General features: G+C 36.6%; 1 protein-coding gene and 1 long non-coding RNA gene across 3 annotated transcripts; both read left to right on the top strand.

The window, feature by feature from the left end:
- Positions 1–499: 499 nt before the first annotated feature.
- wiza (WIZ zinc finger a) lies at positions 500–12,447 on the top strand. Of its 2 annotated transcripts, XM_026257672.1 has the most exons (11): positions 500–828; positions 1,397–1,521; positions 2,372–2,911; positions 3,059–3,796; positions 4,626–5,099; positions 5,982–6,302; positions 6,684–6,898; positions 8,032–8,064; positions 8,382–8,649; positions 8,747–8,912; positions 11,328–12,447. In XM_026257672.1, exons 2-11 carry the CDS (start codon positions 1,419–1,421, stop codon positions 11,494–11,496), a joined length of 3,027 nt encoding a protein of 1,008 aa, XP_026113457.1. In that variant the 5' UTR covers positions 500–828; positions 1,397–1,418; the 3' UTR covers positions 11,497–12,447. The 2 variants fall into 2 exon arrangements, with proteins under 2 accessions (XP_026113457.1, XP_026113458.1); XM_026257673.1 differs by lacking the exon at positions 8,032–8,064 and having other exon boundaries at positions 501–828.
- A 4,914-nt stretch (positions 12,448–17,361) lies between these two features.
- On the top strand, positions 17,362–18,831 carry LOC113088216 (uncharacterized). Its single transcript, XR_003285866.1, has 2 exons — positions 17,362–17,403; positions 18,469–18,831. It is a non-coding gene; the product is annotated as an uncharacterized LOC113088216 (long non-coding RNA).
- The last annotated feature ends 700 nt before the right edge of the window (positions 18,832–19,531 follow it).

Genomic DNA, 19,531 nt, shown 5'->3' with positions numbered 1-19,531 from the left:
CAACTACAAGTATGATGCTTTAATGACTGGAACAAAGAAATGCACAAAGTCACAAACTGTATGTGTAAACACATATTTTTCAATGGTTGTTTTACTATTCTGCAATATAAATCACACTGAATGTATTCATTTTTCCGGTTTGTAATCCAGTTCTCATTTACTACATCCCTACCTTGATATATATATATATATATATATATATATATATATATATATATATATATATATATATATATATATATATATAAACTGAATTAAATTCAATATATGATATCATTGCATCATTCTCAGTATTTGCTAAGAAATACCATCAAAAAAGGTAAATCATTGCAAAAGGCAAAGACATTAAATTATTGTAGCAGTATCGGCACAAAAAGTGTCTCAAACAGTGCTCAATATACTGTTTAAAAATATATAAAAATCACTACAATTGAGTTTTTTGTATATTACATATATGACAAATTCTAAACTAAAAAAGTACAAGAAAATCTTGCTTACCAAATACGGTACTGTGGAGGGGCTCCCCTGCAGTTTATCTGTACCTTCAAAGACACTTTTTTCTCGTTCTGTGAGATTTTATCTTTACATTTAACATGAGGATGTTAAATAAATCTCCAGTTTAAAAGTAAAGTTAAATCTCGACAGCTAATCTGTATGCAAAACCGCACAGTCTAGTTCTAACTAAAGCCACGCCCCTGTGATTCGCCCTCGTGTGGCGTTTTCTAAATCAGCTATCGATTGAGTTTGACTGGATATTGCCACTCCACTGTGCTGTTTTGATTAAGGTGCCTTCATTTCCTCCTGTAAGAGAAACCTCGCCACTTAAAGGTAATTTTGAGCATTATTTTCTTTAACACTTTGTTTTCAATGTAGTTAGCTACATGTAGCCGAACAGTCCGAAGGTTATATGCCTTTGCAGACTACCTAACCTGTTTAATCGACTTGCAATGCGCGATAAATAATTAGCTCGTGCTAGCTGCATGTGTGCGCGTCCATTGTGTTATACATTGCTGGAACGAGATGGGAAGTTGTTCTTGGTTTGTCATCACAGCACAACATTAACAAGTCCAGTAGGGACACTCGTTAAAATAAACGATTATTCACAAATTCAGCCAGGTAATGTTACAGAGAGATAGAAATGTTTAACGAGAGAAGGAAACGAATTGCTTGTCAGTGTTGCAGTAAGATGTAAACATTACCTTAACATCCCCTTTCTTTTTATTCGTTTGTTTATTTATTTATTTATTTATTTTTATTACAGTGATGGCTATACTCTTAATAAAAATGTTACTTATGTAATACTATTTATCTTTTTATCAGTTTTTGAGTCTTATGTTTTTCAGACATCATATTGCATTAGATGAAATTTGTCTTAATTTATCATCTGTTTTTCTAGGTACCAGGAGGATATTCCAGCGATGGAGAAGACAGCATCAGACACGGCAAAGAAGACGAGCTCTGTCAATATTTCCAAAGAGTGTCTGAAGACAGACTTAGATAAAGACATGGATGACTCTGATTGTAAGTACACCAAAGGCAGATGATAAACTCTGCTTTCTGTCTGATTTCATTGTGTTCCCAACAACCTGTAAATCGGTGTAGTATGTGATCAGATCATTGCCATTTAGTGTATGATGCCATTTCTGTAACCATTTGCAAAGTCGACAAGTGTGTAAAGCCTAATGTTGTGTAATCTATTTGTGTAATGCCTAATGTTGTAAAATGTGGGGAAGTCGTGGCCTAATGGTTAGAGGGTTGGACTCCCAATCGAAGGGTTGTGAGTTCTAGTCTTGGGCCGGACGGAATTGTGGGTGGGGGAGTGCATGAGCAGTTCTCTCTCCACCTTCAATACCACGACTTAGGTGCCCTTGAGCAAGGCATCGAACCCCCAACTGCTCCCCGGGCGCCGCAGCATAAATGGCTGCCCACTGCTCCGGGTGTGTGCTCACAGTGTGTGTGTGTGTTCACTGATCTGTGTGTGTGCATTTCGGATGGGTTAAATGCAGAGCACAAATTCTGAGTATGGGTCACCATGCTTGGCTGAATGTCACTTCACTTTATTCACTTTTTTTAAAATTTGTTTGAAAGTTGTGTATTCCAGCCTCAATTTAATAAACAGTTCAGTTGAAAACTTTTTCTTTCCTTATTTTACCTAAAAGTCTGTATTTAACGTGAAGTCTTTCTAAAATCATGAGGAACAGACCTTTTATCATTGGGCGAATTATTCCTTTAAAAACACTGACACTTGTTTTGTTTTTAATTTTTTTTTTCAGTTATGATTTCTTTGTTACAGTCTAGAAAACAAAATGCATTCCCTTTAGGAAAAAAACGAGCATCATCACATCATGCATTTTCTCTCACATTCTTACAGCACTCGTCCATAGTTGTGAGTTTTGTGGGACCAGTTTTGAATCCCGACGGGGTCTCTCCAGTCATGCCCGGTATCATCTCAGGCAGCTGGGAGTGGCTGTGTCCGAAAGCAGTGGAGCTCCGATAGACCTTCTGTACCAGCTAATGAAAGAAAGAGGTGGAACTCTACCCAAGCTCGAAAAACAGGTCAGCCCTGTTAAAAAATACAAAACAAAGTCCCCCAACCTCAAAAAAGATGCTGGGCCCAAACTGAAGATTAAAATATCCAACCTTGTAAAGAAAAAATATGCCCTTTCCTCGTCTTCCCCTATTGCTGTAAAAGGATCATCAGCATCGGGTCGCTCTTCTTCGCCTTTTGCTGTAGGGAAACCTCATAAAGCATCTTCAAAGAAGATTGTAGTGTCCACTCCATCTTTAGCCTCATCTCTTGATAAAGATGTGGAATACAGGCTCAGTGAATGCAGTCCTTCTACCTCCCTCTCACTGGCCTCAGCCAAACCCCTCTGGGCCCCTCAGGAAACAGACGCCCCTCTCAATTTAGGTAAGTAACTATCAAAAATGTTTCGGTATGTGCTTGGACTGGCACATTTTTAGTACTCTATAAAGCAAGCTAGTTAAAATGATGAAGCAATCCTTGCTTGTAACATTCCAATTAACTACAAAATGTGTTTTGTGCTTTTGTTACCAGAATCGATGATTAATTCCTCAGTGAGGCATGATGTCCATGTATGTGAGTTATGTGGAGCATGGTACGAGACCCGTAAAGGTCTCTCCAGCCACGCACGGGCTCACCTGCGGCAGTTTGGTGTGAATTTGGACTCTAAAGGTGCTCCCATAGACATGCTCCATAAATACATACAGAGTGTGGACTTTAAGGAAAAGGCCAGTGCCGGGCAGCTGGAAGGGTCGGACTTTGAGGTTTACTCGTCACCTTCCTCCACTCCTTCCATTAGCAAAAATCCCCCTCTTGCTCCTCTGTCGTTTAAAGGACTGACATCCATTCGTCGAACACATCCTCCAATCAAAAAGAAGAAGACTTCTCAGGACATTTCAGGAAACTTGCCATTCAGTGACGAAGTAGAATTTAAATCCCCTCCTTCAGCTAAAAAACAGAAGATTTCACTTGAGTTTTCAGGGAATGTGCCACTCAGTGGCCAAGAAGAATTGAAAGCACCTACCTCAAAGAAAAAGAAAAAGGTTTCTCCAGATGTTTCAGGAGTCTCGCCCCTCAGTGGTAATGGAGAATTGGTATCACCTCCCCCAAATAAAAAGCTGAAGATTTCTACCGATGTTTCAGAGGAATTGCCTTTCAACGAGGAAAGCGAATTTAAATCACCTCCCTCAGTTAAGAAGCAAAAGATTTCTCTAGATGTTTCAGCAAGTTTGCCAATTGGCAAAAAAGCTGAATTTAGATCACTCTCTCGAGGTGAACATTTTAATTTATTTCTTTTTTTATTCTTTTTTTTAAGAATGTTTAAAGACACTGTTGATATTCCGGCCTGGAAAACTTAATAAAAAATAATGAAATTTCTTTTTTCTTATAGCCTAATATTTTTCTATAGACTAGAAGTTTTCAAATTGACAAAAATCTCTTTTTTAATGAGATCTTAATTTATCTATTTTTTTATTCTTTCCTGCCAAGAACAACTAGAAAGTCATGGAAATATGTTCGTCAAAAAATTAAGGAACCTGATTATGAAATTGTTTATACAATATTGTTCTAATTATTTTTATTTTTTTCGGGCAATAACAATATACATGTACTCTGGCTTCCAGAAGTTTGAGGCCGGGAAGGAATTATTCCTTTGAGTAAGAAATTACTCATTAACTTTTTTTTTTTTTCTTTTTTTTATACAGTGCATGATATGCATGTTTTTGAAGGGTCGTGGTAATTTAAGCTTTGCCATCAGAAATAAATGACTGTCTAACATTTTTTTTAAACAGAACAGTTGTTTTATACTATATTAATATTTTACAATAATATTGTTTTCACTGTATTTGTGATCAAATAAATGCAAAAGGAATGCATTATAAAAAAGTACCAATCCAAAACTTTTGAACAGTAGTGTATCTAATATTCAGTTAACTTAAAACTTCTTCACAGGGGGAATTAAGGCAGGATTTTGCATCCAAAATCTAACAAACTTTGGTTGTTGGTCAGTTTTATAATTATCAAATATACCAGAAGATACAGTTCTGTCACAAAAAAAACAAAAAAACTGTCCTGACATGCTTGCTTCTTTCTTACACCAAAGGCGAGTCATCTAAAGATGTCAACTGTGAATTCTGTCATGAGAAGTTTAAGAAGAGTCAGAGCCTGGCCAGTCATGCCCGCTATCACCTGCGTCAGCTGGGCATCACTGAGTGGTCCGTCAAGGGGTCTCCCATGGCCACGCTGCGAGAGGTCATGGCCCAAAGTGGTAGTTCTGCAGGATCTCTCAGTCCCATGGGGCCGCCCTCACTGACCCCACCTGTATCCCCCTCTGTACCCACTGCTGTAGCCCCTCTCCTCCCGTCCCCTAAACCCGTTACCCAGCATTCCTCACCTCCTCTAGCTCCTCACAAAGTTCCAAAGGCCAAGAAAGGCTCCAGGACTGTGATCCCGAAACCAAAGGATGAGCCTGTGGAAGTTGATATCTCTGTCATAGAGTCTCCTAAGCCACAAAGCACTCCCACCAGCCCTTTAACACCTCAGTCTGATTCCAACACAGTTAAATCACCTGTCATCGGTGCGTAAAAAATGAGTCACTTCTGTTATGCTTGTTTTCCTACACATTCCTGTAATTAATTCAGCCGACACGGTTAACATGCAGATTATACATTTGAGTTTCACTGGATTTTTGCCTTAGGAATGCTATTAATTTATTAGTAAAGATCTAAACTAAATGTAAGAAATTAAGATGTGAAAACCTACATTAATTACATAATTGTACTATATGCATATTAATTCTTATTGGTCATATTTCTTACATTTATTTACCTGGCTACTTTTGGTTTCACTTTCTTGCATCTATTTAACGATTAATAGATTATTGTGACCCTCGATGTGTGAGATGCAACATTGTAGCATAGATAGATTGCAAGAAAGCAAAATTTTCCATTGTGTGACAACCTTTATTGGCATTTGACAATACATAAATATGGTCACTACATAAAATGTGACATCTGCTTAAAAAAAAAAAAAAAACCCTCATTTATTACAAATATCCAAACATCGTTAAATCGAAATACATTTACTTGAAATACAAAATGAAGATATTAAGTCTTGTTTAGTTTTTTCTGAGAAACTAAATAAAATTAAGTGAATTTATGATTGAAACCAGAACAACTATCTGTCAGAGGGGTTGGAAAACCAGTTTTCTCTTTGATATCAGATATCTGTTGGCAGAGGATACCTGTTTTCCCTTTGATATAAGTCTGCCAGTAGATACCTTGCATGCCAGAGACCTTGTATCCTAAGTATTTTTTTCTTTTTCTTTTCTAAACGTAATGTAGGTCTATTAGAAGTTCAATTTTTTCACTTTAAACCTGCATAAGCCCTGTAACTCTCAGAAGCAAGTCTAATGCTTTATTTTGTTCAGTTTATGATGATTTCTGTATGCTTTCCACAGCACCTAAGCCTGAGAAGCAGGAGCCCAAACCGTTTGTATGCTGTGACTACTGCGGCGAGATGTTTGATACTCGTAAAGCCCTATCCTGTCATGCACGTGGTCATTTACGACAGCTGGGGGCAAGGTGGTCCCTGAAAGTCCCACCCATAGAGGCCCTGTATGAGCTCATGAAGCGGGCGGGCACTGAACGGGCATCCAAAATCAAATCAGAACCTACATCAAAAGTGGCAGCACAGTGGAAAAAAGCAGCACCCTCACCTCAGACGTTACCTCTGTCACCTGGTGAAACAGAGAAAGCTGCCTCAGACAGCATGTCTACAGGTACACGGAAATTTCATGATTGTTTACCTCTCGGTAACAGTATAACCTCCAACAATACAGAAAAACAAGGTTTAGAGTTGTCTTTTTGCTGTGAATTTTAATGAAGTAAACATAAAAAAATAACAATAATATGTCAAGATGAACATTGCTGGACTGAAATAACTTCATTGTTCATATATTGTTCAGAAAAATCAAATATGATGCATCAGGCTTTAGAGCAGCATTTATATGCATAGCTCTCATTATTATTTTACATATAGTCAAATTAAGTCTCAAAGGACAAACTGACAAAAGCTGACTCCATCCAGATGTTTTTCTGGAGGTTGATGCAATGTCTGTTTCATATCTTGTGTTCTCCACTGTGTACGCTTTCTGCCATAGGCTGTGATGCCACCTGTGAACTCTGCGGTTTTGATTTTGAGAATCGAAAGGCACTGGCCAGCCACGCAAGAGCCCACCTGAGGCAGCAGGGAGTGGATTGGAAGGTCATCGGCTCTCCTATTGAAACCCTTGCAGCCTGGATGAAGAAGGAGCCGGGGAAGGTAGCAGAGCTCCATAAAAACTACATGAGGGGGGACTTGCCTTTTGTTAAGAAGGTGAGTCCAGGCGAAATTGCTGATTTGATATCATTCTAGTTTGTTTTACTTTTTCTTATTAGAAAGTGCTTTGAACTGTTATAAGCATAAACCACAGTCAAGTTTATAAGAGGTGCACTTAAAACATGAAAAAAGGGTAGATGTATTATCTTAAAACTAATTGTAAGATCTTAAGCAATTTTATTTCTCAGGTAAATATAAACTTTAACCCTCATAACTGCATTTAAAATTTGTATGCTGTTTTCACATTTCAGGGGTCTCATTTATAAACGTTGTGTATGCACAAAATAGGGATAGAAACTGCGTACTCAATTTTCCACCCACATATCGGAATTTATAAAAAATAAACTTGACGTAAATATGTACGCATCTTACTGACATTCTAGACCATGCATACACACTCTTTTTCCTGGCATGAGAAAAGTGATGAAGAAAGCAATTATTTTAAAATCCGTTTTCATTTCGATATATGCACATTTACATTAAATATTCCACTCTCATATTTAGTGGAATGCACCTGATCACTTTTCCTGTGGCATGCTGTTTTAATGACAGCATGGAGTGCTAGAGGTGCACAATAATTAATCTTTAAACTAAACTGCAGATCTCATGCTATGCAAAAATATGGGTCTGTGTTCACAGTGTGTGTGTGTGTGTGTCTGTGTTCACTGCTCTGTGTATGTGCACTTTGGATGGGTTAAATTCAGATCACGAATTCTGAGTATGGGTCACCATACTTGAATGTATGTCATGTCACTTACTCTCTCACCCACTAAAAATAGTTAAAAGAATTTCACCTTATCAGCAACACTGCATAAATTAAATTTGATCTGAATTGTTTAAAACTAATGAAATACTTTTTCTCCAGTGGAAAAGAATTTGATCAAATTTATTCTAAAATATTTATCTGAGAATTATTTTAAACAGTGTTGTTTACATGGATTCTTATTTGTATATATTTATGTGAAAGTTACATGACATACAGTCAAGTATGGCGACCCATAAAAACATATTGTATATGATCAGTTGCTGAAAAATGAAGAATGTCTGTGTGTGAAGTCCGAGTTTTCAGTGATAATACCATGTTATTTTTAAACCAACATTATTTTACTTGCATAAACTTTCACTTTCAGATGAAAAAAAGATCAAGTTTTCATGCTGCAATGGTTTGTATGTTTTCATACATATTCATATTTATCAACAAAATTGTGTGAGTATGAACTAGTATTAATTATTCTTCTAAAATTATTTTTGATAACTTATACGCCATATACCCCTGGGTCCAAACTCCAAAGTGACCTAAACATTACATTTGCAAAAAATAAAATATATATTATTATTATTATTTTTAATACAGATTAATTTTAAGTATTTTGAAGAATTTGTGTTCCTTCTCAAGGTTTGCATGTACACAAAATTTCCAGCAACGTCTTGTTCTTGTCATGATACTCACAAATTGTCTCTTTGTCTCCCTCTGTTGTAGGCCTCCAGAAGAACCTCCACTCCATACTCTTCCTCAGACTCCTTGTCCGTCCGTCTTGGTTCACACACAGCTTCATCAGCAGCTCGAGACACTGCGGGTCAGCTGCAGGTATCCCAGTTCTACAAAAAAGCAACTAGAGAAGGCAAAGCAGGGATGAGCCACTCCTCCTCATCACACAAAAAACGCTCTTCATCATATGAACTGTCCTCAAACAGCCTGATCCAGATCCCCACAGCCCGCAGTGAACTAAACGTTCGTTCACCTCGAGGTAAGGGAAATATCTCGTTTAAACTAAGGCTGCAAATTTTGTTTTCACCAATAAAGAACATTAATATGCATGGTGAGAATCACTGTCCTTGTTTTAGGCTGTGAACGGCGTCCTCCAAAGCATTTATCTCACTCTGAGAGTGTATCAGGGGAAACCGAGCCTTCAAAGCCTTCTCGGGCTGGAAACATTCCATCCTTGGTGCCTAGACCACCAGAGACCAGCCTAGTAAAGCTGGTAGGGAAGGTGTACTCCCTTAAGTGCAGGTGAGTTCAGACCACTAATCAGTTTGTGTTCAGTGAACCTGGTGGTTTTATTCTTCCACTTTGCCATCTATACCTCTGATGGTTCTAGATCAGGGATCTGCAAACGTTTTGGCCTAAAGTATACTTTTATGCATACAGTGCCCATGTTGGATATCATCAGCATTGTAAATGCCTGATTTTGGACGAGTGCTTGTGTGAGGGGCTTAAAAGATACCTACAACTGTAGTTTAAACGAGTACAGACACGTTTATCGCTAATAACATTTTGAGAGAAAAGGCACAGCCACTGGACAAGGAGGATTCTTTCTAGTGTGCATGTGTCGACTGCCTATGTTCGTGCACATGATCAAATTAAGCTTATTTTGAAAAGGGGTCATGTTCCACTGCGTACAAAACCAAAATAAACCAAAGTATCCTTTGAGCTTAAAAGGATGAAGCAAATTTCTTGATATTTTTATTTTGTGCTGCCCTGAATATACCATTTTTATGGAAGGTTGTTTCCGCTGCTGAGTAAAAAATAAAGGTAATTGTGACTTTTCTTACAATTCGGACTCTTTTTCTTGTGATTGCGAGTTTGCATCTCACAAATCCAACTTTTTTTCTTAGAATTGTGATATAAACTCGCAATTTTGAGTCATAAAGTCCAGTTCTGAGGGGAAAAAAGACAGATATTTTATAAGAATTGCGAGTTTATATCTCACAAGTCTGACTTAACTTGAAACTGTGTTAGTCAGAAGTGAGAGAAAAATGTCACAATATACAAAAAATAAACTCGCAATTATGAGAAAAAAGTCAGAATTGTGAGTTTGTCACAGGTTTATATCAGGCAATTCTGAGATTTTTTTTTTTTTTTTTTTTGAATTGCAAGATGTAAACTTACAAATGCAAGAAAAAGTCAATTGTGTGAAGCTTGCAATTACCTTTTTTTTTTTTTTTTTTTTTACATTCAGTAGCTTAAATTTCCATGTATTTTTATAATAGATGTTTATATATGTGCCATAAGACAAAAACATTTGAATTGAATAAAGTATAATTAACGTTCAAAAGTATACATAATTTAATTATTTATACTGTTTGTCCTAACCTGGATGGTTTTTTATTTTATTTTGCTAATTGTTCATGGGTCCCTTTTCTGTCCTTAGCAGTTTAACTTCTCTTCAGATCCTGCACATTCTTTGCTTTTCCAGCATCTTATACATATTTGAACCCTTTCCAGCAGTGACGGTATGATTTTTGAGATGCAACTTTTTACACAGAGGACAATTGGGGGACTCATAAACAACTAGTACAAAATGTTCCAAAAAAAGAACATTTCAAATACAATGAATTTTTTCTTGTAGGAAACATTTATCAAGTATCTTATTTTGCTTTTGAAGGGCAGTACTAAATGAAAAAATGAACTGGCTTTTGTTTTTTATTTTGTACTGTTCTCTGGGGTCCACTTATAATGTTATCAAGATTTTTACATTAAAAAACATTTAGATGTAATAGGCTTCTTTCTGTTATGTTTTTACCGCCTCATCAGAATGCTCCGTTTTAGATTAAAAACCCATAGATGTTAAGCACATTTCAAACGATCTGTAGTAACAGACAAAGCATTAGTGACCATGTAATAAACACACTTAATTACTGTCAGATCCAATATAGTCAGCACAGCATCATCTTTTAGTTGTAATTTTTATGAAAATCCTGTCAAATTGTGCCTTGTTTGTAAACAAATCCACGGTAAAATGTAGTGAACAAAGGACCCAGACGTGGTCTGGTACTTAATTAAAAAGAAAATTAATCAAATTAAGTTTAAAAAATTGGTTTCTGCGTCAACCTCTTTTCATTTACCTACCACCTATCGCTGGGTGGGGCTAAACAGTAGAGCTGCACAATTAATCCAATTTCTAATCTCGATTCAATTATGAATGCCACAATTACGTAAATGTTCAAAGCAGCAATTAATTGTTCACTTAAGTCCACTTATGTTACTCTGCATGCTTAAGATGCATTTTTTTCTTTCTACATGTTATCTTAAGGGTTTATCCCTGTTATTTAAATTTTTATTATAACATTATAATACCATTTATATTTTAACGTTATAATTTAAAGAAGAAACCAATCAAATGTATACTTGACGTTTGAGGCTTAATACTATAGAAAAGCACTAAAAGTTTTTCAGTTTGTTTATTTTCATATAAAAATACGGCATGCGTAAAAAAGTATTGAGTTCTGAAACGTACAGAATGTTTTTTATAGCACAATGACTTCTTGTATATCAAAAGATCAAGGGAATCTGATGTTGAATCTGTCCTGCATTATGCCCCCCAATAGTTGTCAAAATGCAATCATTGTAATGAAATGTCCATAAATAATAAAAATATCCACTAAAAGACTAGAACAGTAAGTGATTATTTGTGCGTGATGATAGGTTTTGTGAGGAGGTTTTTCGAGGGCCGCTCTCCGTACAGGAGGATTGGGTCATGCATCTACAGCAGCACATCCTCAAGCTGAAGACGGATTCAGCCTCGAACCCCTCACCGCAGCCTCCTCTCAGTCACAGTGAAGCACCACTGCTTATTGGCCCACAGACTGTCTAGATGCTCTTTCTGCTGTGGTCTTTCTTTCCAAAATGATGCAATTACACTACACTGACTTATTTAGCTTTATAACCTGGACCTTGATTGTCAACTGTGATGTGGATTTTGTCCTAAATTGCATTTTCTACTTTGAGATACATTTTGTAAGACACTACTGAAAGAGTTTGACTACAGCATTTCTTACCCGTCAAGTGTTGTCCAGTGGTTTGATAGGGATGATTTGAATGTATTTTACTTTTGTATTGTATTTCACTGTTTCTAATATGCTCTTTTCTTAACAAGATTTTAAACCAGTTGTGTTTAAAGTTTGAAATAGTACTTAAAGTGTTTAGTTTTAAATCATGTTTTATTGTTTTATGAACCGAATTGTGTAGACCAGAGTTTGGTCAATAAAATGAAGTTATCATTCTTACTTTTTAACATAGTACTTAGGATTATGAAAACAGTGCTTCTCATCTGAGTGAATGACTGGGTTATTCAATGCCAAAAATCCAATAAAAGGTATTTCTACAGGTTTTCATTATGTATTGTAAGGAATTATTATAACTTTTTTTTTTTTTTTTTCAGTTTAAAATGAAACCAGCACTACTTTTCTGCAGGCATTGACAAGTGATTCCAGTATTAAACAAGACTTTAATAAGTCTTGTTTTTACTAACACCTTTTTGAGGAGCAGTTTTTTCCTGTATTTTAACAGTATGAGTTCAACAGTGTGATTCTATTACATGTACTTGTGTATTTCTCTTTGTAAAACACTGTGCCAGTGTCTGGTTGGAGTAAAGGTTGTGTTATACCCCCAACAGTAATAAATACTTCCCAGAAGGTATATGGAATTCAAATTCAGTTGAATCAAACTGTCAACGACAAGCTGTAGTCCTTGTAAAATAATAAATTGAGTATTGAGACAACATATACTTGCCTTTGATGACCAATTAATAAAGGTTTGGAATCTATTTACTGCTTTGTTGGTCATTTATAGTCTAGAATGCAGTACATTTTAATGTCCCTCATCCTAAAAAGCACTGTTGAGTCATGAACACAATCAATTCGGCACATGATTTGTGTCTCTTGTATCACAGACATAAGACCTTTCCACTTTTTTATGGCTGTTTTTCACTCTTGAGGTCTGCTAATGCTATATTCCTGTGTAAATGAAACCGTCCTGTTTCTAGAGTTAGGTCTGCTTCTCACAGTGAGGAACCTATGTAAACCAGCGATGTTAATTACAAGACCTACAGCTGCATTGTCTTGCATAAAAAAAAGTCCCATCAGACCCAGATAAATTAAACTTGCTCTCATCACTGAAGTGAACTATAACATGCTCTTCAGCAAAGGTGAGCTTAGCCTTTTGATTCTTTCTGTTGATGAGATGCTTGGTCACTTCAGAGTGGGCTCTCAGTCCAAACATGCCGAGGCAGATCCTTACCCTATTCAGCAATTCCAGCTGCAGTGCTGAACCGATTCTCCGTAGAGACTCTCCACATTGTGCTGCCTTCTCATTCATTTGGCTTTCATGGACATGGTACTTAGAGTGGCCCATAATCTTAAAATCTCAGTCCTGTAATTAAGGAAATTAGCGACAAGTGCTGAATTAACTTGAAGTGTTCTCTAATTTTGATTTGATTAGATTTTTTTAAAATATCTAATTTAAGTAGTTTGTTTCAAAATACAATTATTTAATGAAATATGCTTAAAAACTGCCCTTGTACTCCTGTTAGGATAACTTCAAATAGGACTAGCAGTGAGTTTAGGAAAGCAGTTTAGGAAATTGCAGGTTGCTGTCTAATTTTAATCTCCACTGTATATTTATGGCCAGAAAGGTAAGATAAAATTCTGTTGGCTTATAATGTAAATCCAGATTTCATGTGTACCACAAACTGAAGGTGGGGATTTTTATTGATAAAAATAAAGTACAAATTATCAATAAGATGAGGAAAGATTCTTTACAACAGGTTTTAAGTAAAATTTTGATTGTGGTGCTAATTTGGAAGCCTCAGAAATTGTCAATATATATATTCATATATATTCACCGTTTTGACTGCTATTTTTTGCTGTATTCTAATGACTTATTAATTTAATATATTAATAGGATACAGTCATATTACTAGATAGATTTTGCATGCTCTGTAATGCTAAACATTAAGCTATAATGTAGTATTTTTGTCATTTTAAAATTGTAGACCATTTACCATATTGTTAAAGTATCTACTTTCACTCTACATATAGTCCATGCGATTTTTGTCTCACTGCACTTTCTGCTCAGTCCCATTATACTATGATATTTTCTCCATTAAAATGACAGTTTAATTTTCCTGACATCATTTTTAATGAAACTTTGGACCTGAAGTGGGAAAATATGACTTTCAGAAAGTTCAGCATTAACCTTTTAAAATGAAATGATTAAAAGAAATCTTAAAATTATCCAGCACAATTGTATCAGAAGTGCTTTTCTACTAGAGTCCCTTATATATAGAAATCAATGTGGGCTTTGCATCAAGAGGTGGCTGAAGTGCGTCCAGCTTGAGAGAAGATTGAAGGAGTGAAGCATCAGACCCTTGAGGATAGTGTTGGCACAGAGCAGATACAGGTAGCCAGCAAAAAAAGACCTCAGAATTGAAGACATTCAAGCAACAGCATTTTGGATGCATTCAAAGCTAAATATTGCAGATGCTGGTGAGAAAAGAGCTAGAGTCGAGCTTTGTCTCTATAGTACAGATGATATGAATATAGTCATGACCTGACCTTAAGCAATACTTCACCCAAAAATGAAAAATCTGTGATCATTTATTCACTCTCAAGTTCCAAACCTTTATGATTTTTTTTCTACTTCTGAACACTAAAGATATCTTGAAGAATGTGGGTAACCAAACAGTTGCTGGTCCCCATTGACTTGTTTTTGTTTTGTTTTTTCATACTATGGAAGTCAATAGGGACCAGCAACTGTCTGGTTACCCGCATTCTTCGAAATGTCTTTTTTGTGTTCAACAGAAGACAGAAATTCATTGAAAGAATAGAACAAATCAAAAATTAAGGTGAGTACATTTTTAATTTATGCATTTAGCAGACGCTTTTATCCAAAGCAACTTACAGTGCATTTAGGCTATCAATTTTTACCTATCATGTGTTCCCGGGCAAGCGAACCCCCAACCTTGCACTTGATAGGCAATGCTCTACCAATTGAGCTACGGGAACACAAGTAAATGATGACAATTTCCATTTTGGGTTAAATATCCTTTTAAGTTCTGTTAGGTCTTGAGACTAAATCTGCCATTTGAATGAAATGTTCACAGACTTAATATCTGGAATCTTCTGTTTATTTTATAGGCAAAAGACGTTTATTTTGATTTCTCAACGTACAACAGACTGGCTTAAAAAAGTCCACGAGGCCTGAGAAAAGGGAATCTGGTTAAAACAGTGAGATGACAGTATTGAGTCCAAGTCTTTTTCTCTATTTAAACTAGTCCTGTAATCCTTGATAGATGATTTATAAACTTCAAGGTTTGGCAACTGAGAGCCGTTTCTCACGCGACTTGTGGCTTTGCAATCAGAGCTCTCTGAGGAGCCATTTTTCAGTGCAGATGAACTCATGTTTTTATATTCCATCCTCAGCTGCCTCACAATGTTCAACAAAAATGATGTCCATTTAAGAGTAATTTACTCAATTTATGTTATAATACCTTATTATTTTTGTTGTATTCAAAAAAGAAACAGTATGATAACTTACATCATCGCTGGCAGTCAAACCCACAGTTAAGAAATTACATCAGTAAGAGAACTGAAGAAAATCTTAGCATTATTTTCTGGATTTACAGCTGGATATAAAGCTTCAAAAAACATGTATCTGATGATGATGTATGAAGATAAAATGCTTCCGCTGTTCTAATTCTTGTATGCTATGGGGAACAAAATGTTTTTCGCTGGCTACTCTCTGCATCTTTGGTTTCCTCTTCTGATGACAGTGCTTCTGCATTTGGAGTGGACTCTCATATGATACGACTGGATCTAGACACTGCCAAAGCTCAGGTAAGATGATCTCAAACAAAAGGATGTTTGAACTTCTTGATGAATGGCATAACTCTGCTTAAAATCACTCATGTATTGTATAATCTTGTAGATCATGGGGATGAATCGTGCATCTTGTGTTACACACTTTTACACTGAGCTTGTATTTGTTTGTAATAATATTTAATATGAAGATGTGCAATTATGTCTGCTTTGACTGAATTAAATTTCAAATGCAGTTCAGCTCCAGGTTGTTGTTCATTTTTAACCCTGACAAAAAGACAGTAGATGTGACAGTCAGCCCAAGTATAAAAATGTCCATGAGATGACGAGCGGACGGAAAGGTGAAAAGAGGAGGAAGCAGTTACATAGCAGTGTTAATGAAGGAAACTCTCAACTGTGTTATGAATCCATATTTATGGCTCAGTCCAAACCAACACTAAAGTGACTAGCTTTTTATTAATTTTTTATACTATCACAGGCCTTCTAAACAACATACTACATACTAAACATTCCATTTTCTGTCTGAATACACTATGGTCAGGTAAAAAACATTGTTGGGAAATAATCTAATAAATGCAAAAATCAAAAACTGAAATATTCACTAGTCACTACTAGAGATTTCCACATTCAGTTAAAATCATTAAGGTTACTTATGGTTACAATTACTTATGGTCCCTTGAAAAAGGGGGTAGGTACATATTAAAGAGCTGTAATTCCTTAACATTTCCTCCAATTTTGATGAGAATAACCCCAATTTAAAGCTGAGATTGTGTCCTTTATATAACTGTCACCAGAATTTAGAAAGGAGCTAAATAATATAATATGGACCTGGCACATGATACATACATACATACATAAATACAGACACAGACACACACATGGTCAGAATTGTTTGTACCCTTGGTAAATATGATCAAAGGTGGCTATGAAAATAAATCTGCATTGTTAATCCTTTAGATCTTTTATTTTTTTAAATCTAAACTTTTATGGGGAAAAAAGACAAGAGATCAGAGACCATTCCTTCATCCAGAATCATCCAGACCCTTCAAATTCCCAGCTCCATGACGGTGCTTCTCCTCTTCAGTTCACAATTTTCTATAAGATGCAGCTTAGGGAACTGGAATGGCTATAGCAGAAGCTTGGTTTTGTTCCCAGTGACCCATTTTTTGTGTTGTTTTTAAGGTTTGTTTTTAGATTATTGCCTGGTTGGAAGACCCAATCACCCATTAAAAGATTTCTAACAGAGTAAGTCACTTTAAAAAAAAAAAATCTGTGTACATATTAGGGGTGTAACGGTTCACAAAATTCACGGTTCGGTTCGGTACGATTCACTGATGTCACGGTTCGGTTCGGTACGGTTCGGTACGTTTTAGATACAGCAAAAAGAACAAATTGGCAACAAAGTATGTTTTTTGTTTTTTTTTACATTGAACAATGGTCTATTCTTTACCCATCTTCTATGGTGTTTTCTTAGCAGCATACTGTATAAAACAAAAACAGCTCCTTATTAAAAAAAATTGAAAATGTTATATTGTTGTAGTAGTTATGAACAAATACAAAGATGTAACTTTTCATATGGAACTCTATAACTCTTTATATTGAGTGTGTTTTTACTCAATTGGTTCTCTATAGGGCTTATGTTTTTTGGAACAAAGCAGGAATTACGGTCTGGCTGAAATGGGCTCGTGAAGGAATATAGTAACGGGGCTAAATTACATTAAGAATATTCTTAAAACATGCGTTTTCCACTATAGGCGCTCGCTCACTCAGCACACGCTGAAGGCTCGTTGCAAAATGACTAAAGGGTCTTTCACACAGGACGCGATACGCGCGGCGCTGGATCCTGGGCTCAGCGTTGCCCTTCAGATAAAACGCGATTTGCGCTGCACTATGCCAAGAGCAAAGTAGGTGGAGTTTTCAAAACTGCCCGTGCATACGTTCTATTTATAACAGTTCTTCTATAACGTGCAGGCCTGTTAATTGAATCGTACTGCTCAGGAAATTCCGACACAGTACAGTACTAGTCCATTTTGATTACCGTGCTTGTTTGGATGCCCCGATCGATTGGTAAAGTGCACCCAAACACCAGACCTGTTGGTTATTGGAGGATCTTCTATTTGTGGTCTGTTAAACGCATTGGCCATTTTGCAACGAGCCTTCAGCGCGTACTGAGTGAGCGAGCGCCTGCTGAGTAGCCTAACATAAACATATAAGCTGGTGGTTTTTTTTTCTTCTTCGGGGGTGTCAGGGGCGTTGCCTGTTACGTCGTTTGGGTTATTGGGCTACCTTGTTGAACGCATATCATTATATTTCACAATTTTTTCTTTATTTTCCAAATATAATTAATTAGTCCAACGAACCGTTCGGTACATAATGCGTACCGCGTACCGAACCGAAAGCCTCGTACCGAACGGTTCAATACGAATACGCGTATCGTTACACCCCTAGTACATATTTTTTATCCCTGTGTTCACCAAACCCATCTTGAGGTCATTTTTTAGTTACATCTGACCATAGAAACCAGTCCCGTTTGAAGTTCCAGTCGTGTCTGACAGCTGACTATGCTGGAGATTGTTCTTTGGTGAAAGCTTTTTCTTTTCTTGATTTTTTTCTTGAAGCTCTCCCAAACAACATGTGGTGTTGTAGGGGCTGTGTGATCATTTTTTAAAAGAGTTTCTGACCCCAAAAGTCTTTGGTCTCTCAAGCTCTCCTTCTCACCGTGCATTGGGACGATAGAGACACACGTCCTCTTCCAGGAAGTTTGGAACATTTTCTATTGGTTGGAAATTCTTAATTATTGCCCTGATAGTGGAAATGGTAATTTTCTGTCAGGATCCTGCCCTGACAGCCCTGTCCATCTTGTCTCTGTTCCAGTTTTGGATTGAGTTCTGTTCTTACTCTTGGATTATAGCTTTGGTTTTCTTTGGCTTTGTTCTAATTTTGTCTTCAATTGTCTGTGTCGTTTTGAGTCTTGTTTTTGTGTATTGTCCTGTCTTGGCCCCACTCAGATTTCCTGACCACTGAACCCCACTGCCTGGAAGCAGCTCACCTCTCTCACGTGTCAAGTCTCTGGTCTTATGAGTCTCTACCTGGCGACTAGTCTGGTGACGTTGCAGTTTCACTTGAAGCTACGAGTTTCCTGTGTCTACCTGGCCCTTCCTCTGGAGCTGCCTACTCTGTGCTTGGGCCCGTGGTCATCTTGGACTGTCTCAGTGGTCATCCCTCCTGCCCGTATTGTTGACTGCTCAGCCTGTCTGTTTGAACTGTTTCACTGCAAATTCCCCAGCTGTTCCAGTCTTCGTCTTGTTAATAAAATACCCTTGTCTGCTCAATTTGTATTTGGGTCCCATTTCTTGCAGATCCCTGACAATTTTCACTGCTCTAGCTCTTTTCTTAAAGCCACTTTCTAATTGTGAAGCTCAATTAGCTTGTGCTGCACAGCAGAAATTTATTATTTGTTTTTTTTTAATAATGATGGGTGATTAATTTTGGAATTTGGCCTTTTTTTCCCTCCTATTTATATTTCTGTGAAACGGGAAGCCATGGCTGGATAATTTCATGTTCATTATCACCCTGGTCTGCTCATAATTGTGAATATCAATGGGAATATATTTCAGATATAGTTTACTCATAAGAATTTCTAGGTGTACCAGTAACCGTGTCCAGCATGTATTTGAGAAAAAAACATTTCATAATGATATTTAATTTCCTATTCCATATGAAAAGTTAGATTTTTGTGATATTTTAAATAAAAGATCAAAAGGATAAACAATGCAGATCTTTGATCATATGCACCAAGGACAACAACAATTCTGACCGTGTGTGTGTATATATATATATTTATAAAGAGAAAAGTCAAATACTTTTTAGTTTTTCAGTTGTTCCTCAATACGACCATTGGATGCGGGGGATTGATGAATCCACAATGACTCATAAACTCAGTGTGACAGATGATTTACTAACAGTAATCAATTTATTCAGGCCAGTCCCCACAAAACTGTCTCTGAAAAGAGGAAGAATTTACAAGACCTC

Source organism: Carassius auratus, chromosome 6, assembly GCF_003368295.1.
Source record: "Carassius auratus strain Wakin chromosome 6, ASM336829v1, whole genome shotgun sequence".
In the NCBI taxonomy this organism is placed as follows: Eukaryota; Metazoa; Chordata; class Actinopteri; order Cypriniformes; family Cyprinidae; genus Carassius; species Carassius auratus.
This window is presented reverse-complemented; position numbering and strand designations above follow the sequence as displayed.

What these genes read in the sequence shown, in the direction of transcription:
- wiza (XM_026257672.1), top strand. Translation starts at nt 1,419, where the DNA reads ATGGAGAAGACAGCATCAGACACGGCAAAGAAGACGAGCTCTGTCAAT. An exon ending in ACTTGCCTTTTGTTAAGAAG is followed by an intron (nt 6,899 to 8,031) that starts GTGAGTCCAGGC and finishes TTTCACTTTCAG; the next exon opens with ATGAAAAAAAGATCAAGTTT. An exon ending in CAAGTTTTCATGCTGCAATG is followed by an intron (nt 8,065 to 8,381) that starts GTTTGTATGTTT and finishes CCTCTGTTGTAG; the next exon opens with GCCTCCAGAAGAACCTCCAC.